General features: G+C 37.3%; 1 protein-coding gene and 3 non-coding genes across 4 annotated transcripts; all 4 read right to left on the bottom strand.

Moving 5' to 3' along the window:
- Window positions 1-596: 596 nt before the first annotated feature.
- LOC132184184 (uncharacterized) lies at window positions 597-4,596 on the bottom strand. Its single transcript, XR_015912836.1, has 3 exons — window positions 4,212-4,596; window positions 3,908-4,123; window positions 597-1,108 (listed from the first exon to the last, which is right to left on the bottom strand). It is a non-coding gene; the product is annotated as an uncharacterized LOC132184184 (transcript).
- Window positions 4,597-6,371: 1,775 nt separating this feature from the next.
- Window positions 6,372-6,452, bottom strand: LOC132185978 (small nucleolar RNA R16). Its single transcript, XR_009440664.1, has one exon. It is a non-coding gene; the product is annotated as a small nucleolar RNA R16 (small nucleolar RNA).
- Window positions 6,453-7,454: 1,002 nt separating this feature from the next.
- LOC132185977 (small nucleolar RNA R16) lies at window positions 7,455-7,535 on the bottom strand. Its single transcript, XR_009440663.2, has one exon. It is a non-coding gene; the product is annotated as a small nucleolar RNA R16 (small nucleolar RNA).
- Window positions 7,536-9,750: 2,215 nt separating this feature from the next.
- LOC132185063 (DUF620 family protein (DUF620)) lies at window positions 9,751-12,173 on the bottom strand. The gene is made up of 3 exons (XM_059598892.2): window positions 11,889-12,173; window positions 11,292-11,630; window positions 9,751-10,260 (listed from the first exon to the last, which is right to left on the bottom strand). Exons 1-3 carry the CDS (start codon window positions 12,171-12,173, stop codon window positions 9,751-9,753), a joined length of 1,134 nt encoding a protein of 377 aa, XP_059454875.1.
- Window positions 12,174-14,689: the final 2,516 nt, after the last annotated feature.

Here is a 14,689-nt window from a genome sequence, read left to right as displayed (position 1 = left end):
CGTCTATCTATAATGATATTTTGCTTGCACATAGGGAGGTTCCCTATGTTAACGGGCTGCCAGAAGTAGGAATCCCTTGATCCGACTCATAAGTTGGGGGGACGAGGAGTTACATCAGGACACGCATGACTCACTGAGAGTTATCTATAAAAATCTTATAGCCTGTTAAGTGTGTAAAGAGTCGAAGCTAGTTGTATATTTAAGAGATAATCATGGACCACTAGAGCATCTTTCTCTTTTACTTTTTAGGTTGTGTACTTGGCTGTCTTTTTATCTGTCGCATTAAAAAGTGCTCTTAGGTGAGGTTGACAATTTATAAGTTTCATAGGTTTATCTTTTTCAGTGTAAAAATGAAAAACAAGTGTTATTACAAATTGATGTAGCAATTAATAATTGATAAAATTAGATGGTCTGAATTTCAATGAAATTTAGGGAGCCCAAGATAAGAGCGTTGTGGGGCAAGTGAGCTCCACGGCCACACCCTAGCCAGGTGGCCCTTACAATCACATCTTAAGCTGCCCACATTTCCCGCACCCCTTGAACACTACTGAAAAACACCAACCACACCAGTCTTATCCACTTTTGTCAAACCGCCAAGACACATTCCTCTCGTTCTTTCAGTGATGAGAAAAGGTGAAGTCCGTGAATCGAAGTGATAGAAAAGGAAAAGGTAGCATAACTGCATGAGCAAAATTACATTCCCTGCACTACGAGCAGTAAGAACTTTTTATGATCTCTTTATCTTATGCTTTATTTATAGTATCATGGGATTTTACAAACCATCATATATAGAAAGTCATCTAATATCCTTCAATAATACAAGAAATTACAACCCACAATTTCATGGGCTTATTTGAAATGGCGACCTATACAAACAGTTTTGACTTTTGCAAGGTCCTTTAGCTAAAGCATGTAAACTGATTTGTTTGTTGTAATATAATAGATTGTGTATTACTCCAGCTCATCACCATCTTCTGCTCACTTCAAGCAGGAAATGGCATAAACAAATACAAGGAAGATTTTCAGTTATCAGCTACTCCCAACTGTAGTTACTACCTCCTTTCCTTTTTTTTGCTTGCTTTAGACTCTTTCTTGATCCTTTAGAACCCTGGACAGCATAATAACACAAAAACACAATAACATTTTCTCAGCTCATAACAGAAAGAAAGAAAGAAAGAAAGAAAAAAATACTACCTTTCTAGTATTCAATTCTCTTTATACTAAACAGTCAAAACTGCTTTGTAAGCTGTGAGAGATGACTAAGAGCATTTACAATGGACTCCTCAAATAAAAGCTAAATTTGAGGAGAAAAATTCAATTTATCAAATTTTGAGAGCCACTTTTAAAATGAGTCAAACATCAAACTCTATACATGCGGTACTTTAGAAGTACTGCAATCTGCGGTAATATGGGTTGGAAGGCTGAGATCTTCCAAGGAGATTTTAACCCCAAACGGCAGTAGGAAAGGCTTTTTTTTAAAAAAAAAAATTGACGGAAGGGATGCCCGTTAACTCTCCCATCCAAAACGTCCTCTCTCTCAGATCTCTTTTTCAACTTTGTTCTCTCTTCCCCTCTGGTGCGCTGTGGGTAGAAAAACCCAAAATTGACAAAATCTCAAACTCTCGGTGCTTGTCGACGCCGGCAGTCATAAAACGACGGTGACCTCAGATCTCATCTAAAAGCCATTGAAAAAAAAAAAAAATCTATTTTGCTTTCCAGCTTTTCCTATTTCCCTCTGGGAATATCCAACGACACCCACCACCAGCCCCGCCAAAGAGGCATCGGCATAGGCACCGGTTTGGCCAGAACAGAATTATAGAAACAGAAAACTATCACGCCAGTCGATTACAAAATCTGCAAGCAACAACAATGGTTTGTGGAGGAGAGAGAAAGCGGAGGAGAGAGAAGGAGGTGGGGTTGAGGCGGGGAGGATGGAGGAGAGTGATTGAATGGCTGATTGGGGCTTTGGAGAGGGAATTAGATGGTGGAGATGTGGAGGGTGTGGGTTCTGAAGTGTCGGTGCCTGTGCCGATGGAATCAGGAGAGGTAGGCGCCAGCGATGATGGGGAGGAAGCGGAGAGCGACGAGCTGGAGGAATTAGTTGATTGGAAGGTGCCGTAGAACCAGCGGCAGAGGTTGTTGACGCCGGCGCTGGAGTTGGGTGGCAGACGAGGGAGGACATTTGGACAGCGGAGGAGAGAAAATGAGGTGGACGGAGATGTGAAAGGAAAAGATTCTACCCATAAAACAGAGTTGAAAAAGAGTTAACAGGCATCCCAATTTTTTTTTTTTAAAAAAGCCTTTCCTACTGTCGTTTTGGGGTTAAAATCCCCTTGGAAGATCTTAGCCTTCCAGCCCATATTACCGCAGATTGCAGTACTTCTATAGTACCGCATGTAAGCCTCGCCCTTCGTTAAATACTATTATTTTATTAGTTTTAAACCAATCAAGAGAGAGGAAGGTAAAAAATAAGCTTTAAAAAATATATATAACTTTACCTTTTTGGCTCTTAGAATGTAGGGAGCATTTATGACAAGAGTTAAAGATAAAGTGGAGAAGGGAGCATATTAAATGAGTGTTTTCATGAGTTTTGTTAAATTTTTTGAAAAAAACTAAATATAAGGTGCTTATTATGGATGCTCTAAAGATCTACCATCTTTAGAGTTCGCCTATGAGAAAACACTCATAAGGAACAAGTCTAAGATGATATTCATATTAAATAACAAAAATAGAAGTTGTTAATTGTTTTTCAATCGGTTGAACTGACATTAGAATTCTAAATCCATAATTTACCCTATCCTCTCCGAGAGTCGAGTGAGCATCCCAATGAGACATGAATTCAAAATATGGGATGGGACTACAGCAGTTCATCCATTGGAAGAATATTAAAGTAGGAAGCACCCATGTGGATCTGCATGCCTCTCATCACCAGTGGGGATGCTGAATTTCAAGCCCAACCCCCCAACTAATTTTACTAAAGGGTTTCTATATTGAAGGTGGATCTCATTTTCACTCTCAAACGTAATTGGGGGTCTAGGAATTTCAAAATCTACTTCCATTTCCATAAAACTACTAAAAACTAATAACTCATCAAATTTATTTCTTTATACATTTTAAATAAAAGACTTGCATTCCAGAAGAACAAATCAAGAGCAATAAGGAGGGGTTGCAAATTTACCTTTTGCAAAGATAAACTCCATTTAAAACAGTGAATAACATTAGCAGAAATGAAAAGAAGAAGGGGAAAAAAGAAAGAAAAGAAAATGTAATCAAAAGAAAGACTTTACTACGCTTATTTTAGAATGAGAATTGGAATGGCGTGCTGGCCCCAAAGAAAGAATTGTTTGGGGATTCGAACATTAAACTTGATGGAAATGCCACTAAGACAAGGCCCTTACCACTTGAGCCAACCCTTTGGGGTTGAGAATTGGCATTTACATACAAACAAATTGCATTTGAAAAATGACTGACTGCAAAATGAATATGACAAGATTTGTATAACGTTGGATGAAACATGACAGAGTATAATAAAGATTTTAGAAGCAAATGAAATTTAGCCAAACTATACCCACAATCACATGGGTGATCCCATTTCCACTCTGAAACTCTTCAATATGCCTTTTTTTCCCTACATATTATGTTCTGATTAAAGAAAGCAGTAAACAAATTGTGGAGCTCTTAAACAAGCCATCAAAGAAAAGAAAAAAATTCTATAATTTGTTTTTATTTAATAGGAATCTAAATTAGTGAGTTTTGGCAAAATTCGATCAGCAGACACTAAATTTTGCTCGGTCTCTCTCCCTCCCTCAAAGGTGAAAAATAAAACCAGAAGCAAAAAGCCCAATTGCGAGAGTAAAAGTGAAAATTGTAAAAGAAAGTGAAAACCCTTAAAAGAAGAAGAGGTAACCTTAGAGTGAGTAGGAAGCGGGTCGAGACGGAGGGAGCGCATGGACATCTTTGCGATTTCCGAAACAGCGGCGTCTCGGACGCCCTGAACATCACTAGCCAAATGCTCGTAAGCAGCTTCAAAGGCCTCCAGCCAAAACCTAGGCAATCTCGTACTCTTGCTCTGCGTGTACACGCCCCACATGTGCCTCACCACCTTCTCTCTCTCCTCCACTTCCTATCCAAAACAGTAAATCAACAAAAAAAAAATTCAGTACCACCAGAATATGATAAAAGTAGAGAGAAAGGGAGGTATTATTAGGCACCAGAATATCAAGATCGTCGAGGACGAGAGAGTCGGCGCCGTCGGAGAAGTGCGTGAGGTTACCGGCGGACCATTTGAGAGTGAGGGAGCCGGTGAACATGGACCAGACAGCGAGGAGAGTAATTGCCGCCAGGGCCCAGAACTTGTAGGAGCGGCTCCGACCGAAGAGGCCAGCCTCTGAGCTATCTTTCTTCACCGTTGCTGCTGACGAAGGTACTGGTAATGCTGTCGGTGGAACGTCGCCGTTCAGTCTCATCGCGTTATGGAATTAATGGATGAAATGGTACTGCAGTACTAGCTACTCCCACTACTGGTTTCAGACTATAGAGCAATAGAGAGAGAGAGGGGGAATAATTTGTTTTGTTAGGTTGGGTCCGACATGGGACTAATGGGAACTGGTAGGTCGCGTGTCAAAGACATTAATGACAGGACAATGAGGGATGCGAAACTACCCACCTGGTGGGGCCAGGAATCCAGCTGGCCGCAGGATTATACGACCATACGTCTGTCTCAGTCTGACCGCGTAGCTCGTGGTGTCCTTCGCCGTTTTGCGTTTTGGAGATACATGCCGGTGCCGGTCGACTGAGGAATAAAATTTTTATCCTAATAAGACGGTATTTCAATTCAGATGGGTCAAGACAGTAATGTTATTTACAACGCTTTAGTCTACGACTATTTTTGGATGGTTAAAAGAAAGAAACAAAAAAAATTGGTTGAAAATTGGAACAACTTCCTCTAAACGTCTCCAAAATTGCCTCGACAATAAAAAGTATTAACATTTTTTTTAATTACATACTTTTTAAAAATAATTTTTTCCAACCCTATTAATGCTACTAAAAATGTATATATTTTTTCTCCTCCAAATTAAATCCTATTAATGCTATTTAAAAAATAGCATTAAACCAAATTTGGAGAAAAATCTTTCCAACGTTCCGTAAAATTTATCACATGATTGTTCATTTATTACATTTTACCAATTGTTTGCATCATAAAAGGCGATAAATAATATTTAAAATGGGAGGGACAATCCAGTGATAGAAATAACAAGATGGAAGTTGGAAATGAGGTTAAAATTATGAAATATGATCATTTTTTCTTATTTATAGTTTTAATCTTGAGCTCTTTCAAGATATCTTAAGTATCAAGAGTACCTTAACTCATTTATAGTTCTAATTATAACTTCATTTATATGCCCATAATTAATACAACCTTCCTGTCATATCCTGTTCCTCTAAGATGGATCAAGTCTTCCGTTTTTTATCTTAAATTTTTGTTGGTAGATCATGTACAAGAATATCGACTGATTTGAAAAACAACAATACCATATGGTAAAAGAAATAATTGCTATAAATAATCACTGGTAAAAATACAACGCAAGACAACATGCCCAGCCCGGTGCATGTGAAGACATCAAATGCCCGGGGAACACAATCCAAAGAGCAATGTAAAGCAAAGTATGGAGAAGGCGAAGGTTACAGCAAGATGGGCCCATTGCCAACAAAATTGCGCGTTCAGATGCAGCACTAGTTCATTCCAAGATAGCATCATTGCCTAAAAGACCAAGCCCTTTTTATATTACTTTACAGTCAGATATACAAGCCAAAGAAAAGGATACAAAAATAGGGAGCAACAACAGTTGAATACATTCAAAACAATTGACAACAACCAAAACCAAATCCGCTCTTTATGAACTTCGCGGAAGCCTGACTCTAATACAATGAGCTTCCCTCTATATAAGTAAATACACACAAATACCAACTGTATACTGGTCCAATTGGGTAGGATCCAAATCCCCTCCTATTAGGAAAAAATTGAAGATTCTCCGATTATTAATCGTGACCTTTTATTTTAAATCTAATAGTCTATAAAATCATTTAAACTTTGGTAAAACAAAAGCCAGCATTTAATGCCTCAGTTATACAAAAGCAGCTGATATTTTATAGACTATTGCATTTAAAATGAAAAGCTATGATTAACAATTGGAGAATCTCTAATTTCTTCTCAATTGGAGGAGATCTCAATTCAACCGGTTAACGGATACACCTTGCAAAAGAAAACAGTTGGGAGTTTATACGACCAAGAAACAGCCATGATGTTAAGTTTCAAATAAAACAAAAATATTAAAAAGAGTAAAAAAATAATTAACACTGATCAAGACATGGAAGGCATCAGATAATAAGCGGAGTTGTAGTCTACATTTAGTTCAGTTTGTAGGATAAGAATTTTGACATCATTTGCCTTCCAATGGCTGCGAACCAATAAAATCAGACCTTCGACAAATTGACAACAAGGTATAGGATAACAATATTTCAGAAACTTAAATTGAAAACAAGGAGTAGGGAATAAATATAGAACCATCAATAGAACAATCCCAACAACAAATGATTTAGATTTATTTTTTTTTGTTTTTTGTTGTCGATACATTTTCATGAGCCAAACGAAGAACAAAGTAAAGCCAAACATCTAATATGGTGTGTTTACAAAGAATGATGGAATGTATCAAAAAAGGGGATCCAGATATGCAATTACATTTATATCTGGACATAATTTAACCCCCAGACTTTGACGAAATTCAATCTATGCCTCAAGAACAAAGCCAATCAAGAAACCGATCCTAAGATCTCAGACCTTGAAGCCGAAAGGAGAGGCACAACACAGACAGAATACAATGGGTGTTTATCTTCTCAAGAAAAAGATACATGTCTAATAACTTAGAGAATTGACAGATTAAAACAATATCCTAAACTTCATTACTCATGCACACACAATAAAGAAAATAAATAAGCAATCACAATTCTGCTCAGAAGGTGCATATAAAATCACAGACAAATTTCATATGTCCAGACATAATTAAGCGACATCATCATAGCAGTCAGAATTTGGTTATACGACTGAAAAACCACCACAATTTAAGCATATGGCAACCAACGACACGATTATATAAACTATACATATTAAGCAGCAAAAACTACAAATTTATCAACGAGAACCTCAGATAATATTCCACAAAGTGGAAAGTTGCAGACACTCAACACGGCATCAGGTTCTGACCGCCCGTCCGCTTTTTCTCATCATTGGGTACATATTAAGTGGTCTAACAATCAGCAAATCGTATCACACACAACGAATCATAAAAAACATACAAGCTAGTAATGCAAAAGTGACCAAAAAAAAAAATAGAATAACAAAATGAAAACGTTAAAAGTAAAGAAAAAGGAAAGAAAATAACGATGATAAAGACAAGGAAGGCATCAGATAATAAGCGGAGTTGTAGTCTACATTTAGTTCAGTGTGTAGGATAAGAATTTTTTCATCATTTGCCTTCAAAAGGAATTTAGCCTATGAAATCGACCATTAACAATAAAACTTTGAAAAAATTAAATAGAACACATCATACATTAATAACAATTTAGTAGGCATGAGAATACACAAAATGGCATCAGAAATGAGTTGTTGTCAGCACAAATTATCAGTATATCAATAAGCGGTTTAGTTAAATTCCTCATCTGCCATTTCCAACTATGATTCAGCTCACAGATCTTAAAAATTACACAGCAAAATACGGAAATTTAAAGGATGGAAATGAGATATGAGAGTTTTGGAAGGTCTATTTGACACCAAGGCAAGAACACTGAGTGTATGCAATGGGCTGGTAAGCCTCCAATTCACTCTCCGCATCAGTTATATCTCCTCGAGCACTCAAATTGCCACACAAGGAGAGGGTAAAACAGATGCACTACATTTATGCAAATAAAATGAAACTTTCAGACTCGAATAACAGTTTCGATTCGACGAAAAAGTTACAGATACCGAAGAAACAGCGGATCATTTTTCTATTCAAATAGACGGGGAATAAGGTGAGGAAACTTTAGGGTTTACAGAAACTAGGGTTTTGAACGGTGAACAGAATAGTGGGAAGAGACGGCGAGGGTTGAGAGGCTTGTAAGGATACGGGCGTTTAAATAGGGGTTTACATGAATCGGGGTTTTTAAAACCCTAGACTACTTGAAGGAGCCGCGGTTTATTTGTTATTAAGTGGCGTCGTTTAATGGAGATATTGTAGAAACCTTTTTGGGCCTGAAACTACAGTGTTTCCTTAGTGTCCTCTGCTGGGCCTAGCCTACACTAAAATAATGAGCCTATCAAGAGCACTCCAACAATTTTCACTAAAGTCACCATTCTTGCATTTAGCTAATATGGGCCCAAAAAACCCCCACCTCTTCCTCACTCTCCCTCACACCCTCACTTCAACAAAAACTGAGGGCAAAAATAAATAAATAAAACCCTCTCTCAAGACCAATCTTTCTTTGGGAGAGACCAAAAAAAAAAATTTTTGAATAATGCTACACGCACCTTTAGGTCTTACTTATATACACCTATTTTCACATTTATTTAGGTAATTTTTAAAATTATTATTAAATTTATTTATTATTATTTTTTTTTTTGTAACGTAGGAGAACTTTACTCAGATTAATTGCACGTCGCAAACGCATACTGTACAATAATCCTCACCGTTAATCAAACTTAAATTTATTCTAAATTCAATAATAATGTTAAAAACCAAAATGTGTAACATTACTCCAAAAAAATTTCCTCCCATTTTCTAAGAACAAATCCTCACTCTTGGCTCTCTCACCCACTCTCCTTTTAACTCTCCTTAACCTGCATCACAAACAATCCCAAACACCTTAATATCCGAGTAATGCTACTCACACATACAATCCACCAAAAAAAAACTATTCAAACAATGGGATTATTGGGGAGAAAATATCTCACTGTGGGCTCCACTTATTGACATTTATTTACATTATGCCATCACTCACTCACTTTATGATACGTGTACATACTATTTTTTGTACTTAGAAATAAAAGGAGAAGGGGGACCTTTTCTTGGGGCTCTCTTCCTCTCCTATGGATCTTTCTCCAAGGGACTCCAGAAAGTTTCTCTCTCTCTCTCTCTCTCGAACCTTCTCTCTCCTTATAAATCTCACATACATCTCTTACTATTTATAGATGAATAAAGATAAATTTTCATTATATTTGTTATCCATAAATGAAGAAGCTAACTTAAGCATCCTATAACCTTGTCATTGTTTTGGAAGAACACCATTGCAGAAGTCCTCTCAACCATAAAGAAAAATCATTGGGTAGCAAATTCTATGACGAGAAAACGCACCAACAGGGATCAACACCACAAACGCCTTCATATCCAAATCCAAATCAGTCGAGAATCATAGAAATTCAACTCAAAATACCAGAAGCCATAGAAAACCCAAATCATCTTCTCAGCCAAACCAACCAAAAAAAAAAAAAAACTTATTTATTTAAGGAGAGAGAGAGGGTTAATATATAGGTTAATTAATATCCTTAAATTATTTGATGGTTATGAAAATTTACAAAGCGTCACCATCCTCAATCACTAACATGCAGGGTTTAATAGATCGACCATAACATTCAAAGAAAAAAAGGATTTCCGATGATCTCCTATATGTACACGCATTTTCCTTTTAGCCTTGTTGTTTTTGCAAGACATGCAAAAATTACACTGCTCCTTGCTCTCCATCTTGTTGTTCCGGCCTCTTGAGCTCAGCAGGAGGCAGAAAGCAATCCATGGACAAGCCACAGATGTTGAAATCAACCTCTTCAATCTTCCAGCTCTCCTCAATCTTCCGCTTGTGATTATACGACTCTCCATACCTGTACAGCGTCGTGGCAGTTTTACCGCCGTGCGCTATGTTAATCCCGTCAACGTATTTGTAATCCTCTATCACGGATTCCATGCTTGTTTCCCAGAAGACGCTGTCGTTCCCTTTGATGGGCTTCATCCGCACCAGCTTTGTGTCCTCAAATTGGACGAGGAGCCCTGTGCGTTGGCTGAAATATCCCCACACTGTGTGGTGGACGATTTCGGTGTTGGGCGTGCTTTGTGCTTTCAGGATGTGGGAGGCCGTCTCAAGCTTGAGTATGAAGCAATCTTCGTCGTTGAGGGTTTTCTCTCCAATGCAGACCGCATCTAGGAACAGGTTTGCCGTGCACCTGGGATCCAATCCCTGTACGTTGAGATCACACATATCTATGTTAAATGCAAAGGATCCACAACATACATTTTGTTACCATGACATATATACGAGGAGAATTGATACACGTACATTCTAAATTTTTCTTTCAAAAGTTGATTCTTAAATAATGTATTACCAACATTTCCCATATACGAGGTATGTCAAGTAAGTGAATAAGCGATTGAAAGCTGTGAGAGTAATGTGAAAAACTTGTGTTTATCCTACTACTATTTTATTTCCTTAAAACTACACTTTTATCTCATTATTATTTCATTCTATTGGCATGACAATGCCAATAAAGTGAATAAACTCTTGATCCAAAGACAAATTGGATCAAAAGTTGATTGGTACTGTCAATTTAGGGACAGAGCCAATCTTTGAATCTGGGGGACTTAGGGCTAAAAAAATTTTGAGGAGGGACCAATTGGCAAAAAATACTTTAAATTGTTATTTTTTTAATCTTTAAATTTTTTTTTTCCTTTTAATTTGGAGGGGATCAAGGCCACTATCAGTCCCCCCTAAATCCGTCTCTCACTATCATATCAGCAAAGTGAGATAATAATAAGATAAAAGTGTAAATTCTAGTATTACAGTTATGAGATATATATGGGTTTAGAGTAATACTATGTTAACGTGACATTGCCAATCCACCCTTAATTAGATCGGTCATTGTTAAACGCAAAACAAAATTCAATGATAAATTGGCAATATCATGTCAATATAGTGACATAGTGGTGTACTCAAGGGTTTAAAGTGATATGACTTTTTTTCTTCTCACCTTTTGGGCTATTGTCAATTTGTCATGTGAGACTCGAGTTTGACTTACCTTTATTAAAAAAAATTACCGAAAATCGTCTTGTGTAAAAACTATGGGCGAAGATTACTGAGAAAAAGAAAATGTTTTCTACCAATCTTACAATCATCTTTTGTGTATAAAAGAAAGTATATATGAAGCAACATTGTCTTGTGTGTATAAAGATCATCTATGAAAGCAAATTCTGGTTCAAACGTTTAATTTATACCTGGAAGAAGCGGCGCAGGGGCCTGGGAGGGCCTTTATTAGCATGACAAGGCTGAGAGGAAGACTGGTTCCAGGCCATCTTGCCGTTGCTGCCTGCACTCACCTTGAAACCAGAAACAACCAACTCCAAGAACCACATATCCGGATTCATTTGCCACAGCACGAATCCACCAATCTCACGGTTGCCTTTGGCGTGGACACTATCATCCCCTTGGCACATTTCCGACCCCACCATATTCACCTGTCCCACTGCATACATGCTGTTCACTGAGTTTAATGCTGCTTGTCCTCCGGTGGCGGCTACATACTGTTGCACTATATATTTGGCCGTAGAAGCTTCCTGTTCGTCCAACAATAATGTTGTTCATTAAGTAGTTTTCAATGAAGATATATTGTTGGTAATTAATGGTAAAAGAGAAATGTCTTTTACCACATCGTACAGGATATATATGGTATAACATTTTTCATCGAAAGTTAATTAATTAGTCTCTGTTATTAAATTGATCCTTTTGTCTAATTCCATAAAAGATTTCAGAATTGATATAATAAAAAAAAAAAAGAAAAATCAAATGATATCTTTTGTTTATAATATGCTTACAATAGAACAATCTTTGATGGGGCGGGTTAAAGGTTGGTCCGGCTGGACCTGAAAAGGGATAAGAGGAGAACCAACAAGCTTTAGCAAAGCCATAAACTCATTGTTTGATGCAGCTGCGAGATGTGATGACTTATCTACACCTTGAGCTTTCATCAGAGCACGCAAATTCTGCCAACGCACGGTGGCATTGTTGCCCATGTTGGTGAACATCTCCTCAGGAATGGGCACCTCCAGGACCGTCTCCAGCCCATCTTCCTTATCAAAATTAGGACACAGCTTCCTCATCGAAAGGGACAACCTCATAATGGCACTGAGAGAAAGATACAAGAGGGAAGAGGAAAGGTAATCCTGTGAGGAAACAAAAGCAAAAAAAAAAAAAAAAAAGAAAAAAAAAAATGGAAAACCTTCCTCTTTCACCCCTTAAACTGGACGGAGCTAGGTGATTGCTTTTTGTGTGAAGATGATGCAAATGAGAAGGAGAGGGGGAGGGAGGGCTTTGTTGCCTAAGGCGCTCCTTGCGCGTAGGTGTCGTGTAGGCGCGGTTTTAGCGCACATATATGTATTTATAGTTTCCTTTGTTTAGGGAAATTAACTTCCACCACCTAATTCAGAACGGACCATAGATTAATAGGATATGTTACTTGTGCATGTAACCAACTGGGTAGAGTAGAGCCATATCATCATGTTGATAATTAAAAAGGTACAATATTTGTTGATCTCATATCCCGGAGACGAAACCAGGGTTCGATCTGGGGAGGCCTCCTTCTCTCGATTTGAAATTTGTGTATAGTTTGAGATGGAAAATAAAATCTGTTAGCATCTCAAATTATGCACAAATTTTAAAATCGAGCAACCTAGTCTCCTCTGGTTCTGTCTCCGGTAGAAATAAAGGTATGTACGAGAAATGATGAAACATCCTCCTACATGGTGGGAGATGTGCTCTATTTGGATTTGCTTAGACATCTTGAAAGACATTTCTGATTGATCTTTCATCTTTTACAACAAGCTGCAATGCTATTAGTCTATTACCGATCGACCGACCATAACCGAATGTCAATAATCCGCTCTATGGATCCTAAAAGTTATGAAAAAATGTTACAGTTACAAAAATATTGTGTCCAATTTTAATTGCACATTAGAAAGTCTAGCTCATAAGATCTTCATTATGGATCGAGATCTCTTACAACTAACTACCCGAATTGTACCCAATTCAAAAAGTCCCACAAAAATAGGACTTCAAGGTTTACCCTACTCGGGAAGGCTAAGGTGCGAGGTAGGCACAACCAATTACAAGGAATCTTTCTTTTTTTCATCACAGGTAAATAGATATAGGCTATAATAGAATTGAGAGTTGTCACAACAATTTCTTCTATATTTCTAAATTTATGTGTAAAATAATAATTGTTGTTAATTTAAGAAAAAAAGCTCACATACTTCTTTAAGCTACCACCTAATTGACCATATCTCTTCCAAATTTTAGATTTAGACATTAATGTTCCCCTCAAACTATGAAATAATTGTCAATGTCCCTCCCCCGAGGTCAACAAAAATATAGAAATGACCCTAAAAATTTTACAATAAGACAAAAATATCTATAATAAATTCAAAAATTAAAAAAATATATCACAACTTATCTCAAAAGCTTAAGCTAATAAAAATGGGCAAATTTAATAATTTAATCAATATTAGAACAGACAGATAGAGTGGGTTGATGTAGACGTCGATTGTGGAGTGTCTGACATGGCTTAAGTACAATTTTAACCATGTATATATAAGCTCTTTGAACATCATCGATCTTTTTGCAAACCGATTTTTAAGGATGAATTATACCCACGTAACTTTAGGAGCATATTGTCTAGAAGCTTGATAATCTCAGTAGTTATCCTCCGAGCAGCCGTGCATGGTGATCAACCTTGAAGAAGAGGCCCAAACCCAACCCGGCAACAAACCCAAATTCCGAACCGACCCAATATTTTCGTAAAATTTGTTTGTAAATCTAACATTTTTCTTTTCGATTATACCCGAAAGTTGATACAATTTGGGTCGGCTCGACATCCTTTTCACACCACCAAATTCCAAACCGAAGGGGATAACCAGCCGTGCTACTGTGAGTCGACTAGGTCAAAGCGCGTGTGCAATATCGTAGGCTTGTAGCAAGATCGTATGTTCTGCCTGTGTAGTGTTTGTTAATTTGTCCAGGTGGGCATGCAATTAGACGTACCTGGCTGACAGGTCCTGGCGATAATTTGTCCTCTAATGCGTCTCAGTGGCTCCAGTGAAAACTAGAGACAAAATCGATTGTGTAATGGTTTGATTAATCGCGTCGAATCTGTCAAAAGTTGGGCTGTATACACCTTGTTTTCTTTCCCCTGGAACGGGATTGAGGTCTTCTTCAAATGTTCTTGCTTAAGCTTTTTTTTCCTTTTCTTTTCTTCTATTTTTATTTTATTGAAGAAATGAAATTTTAGTATCCTATTAAAAGATGATTTTCATCAATTGAGGCCAAAGGTTAAGGCGTCATTGTACTTCCCATTACAGCTTGAGAGCAATTCGTTTTGTAGCTTGAGAGCAATGTGGCAGACAATAAGACACATTTTCAAAAAAACTAATCATAATATTATATGGAAAGAGGTTTTTTTTTTTTTTTTTTAAATTGGGTTGGAAGAATTTTCTCTAACTTAGTTTAGAGAAAAACTCTATCCATATTATACTGAGTTTCTTGATTTGATTTGTTTTGATTTGAATATATACTGGGTCAAGCTCTAATTAAAGAACCTAGCTATCTAGAAAATCAACCCTGT

The sequence above is a fragment of the Corylus avellana genome, chromosome 7 (genome assembly GCF_965113065.1).
Source record: "Corylus avellana chromosome 7, dhCorAvel1.hap1.2, whole genome shotgun sequence".
In the NCBI taxonomy this organism is placed as follows: Eukaryota; Viridiplantae; Streptophyta; class Magnoliopsida; order Fagales; family Betulaceae; genus Corylus; species Corylus avellana.
Note: the sequence above shows the minus strand (reverse complement) of the source record. Positions and strands in the feature narration are given on the sequence as shown.

Coding starts and splice junctions, on each gene's coding strand:
- LOC132185063 (XM_059598892.2), bottom strand. CDS start 12,173: ATGAGGAAGCTGTGTCCTAATTTTGATAAGGAAGATGGGCTGGAGACG. Junction 11,631..11,888: donor CCATCAAAGATTGTTCTATT/GTAAGCATATTA, acceptor TTGGACGAACAG/GAAGCTTCTACGGCCAAATA. Junction 10,261..11,291: donor CCCTGCGCCGCTTCTTCCAG/GTATAAATTAAA, acceptor CTCAACGTACAG/GGATTGGATCCCAGGTGCAC.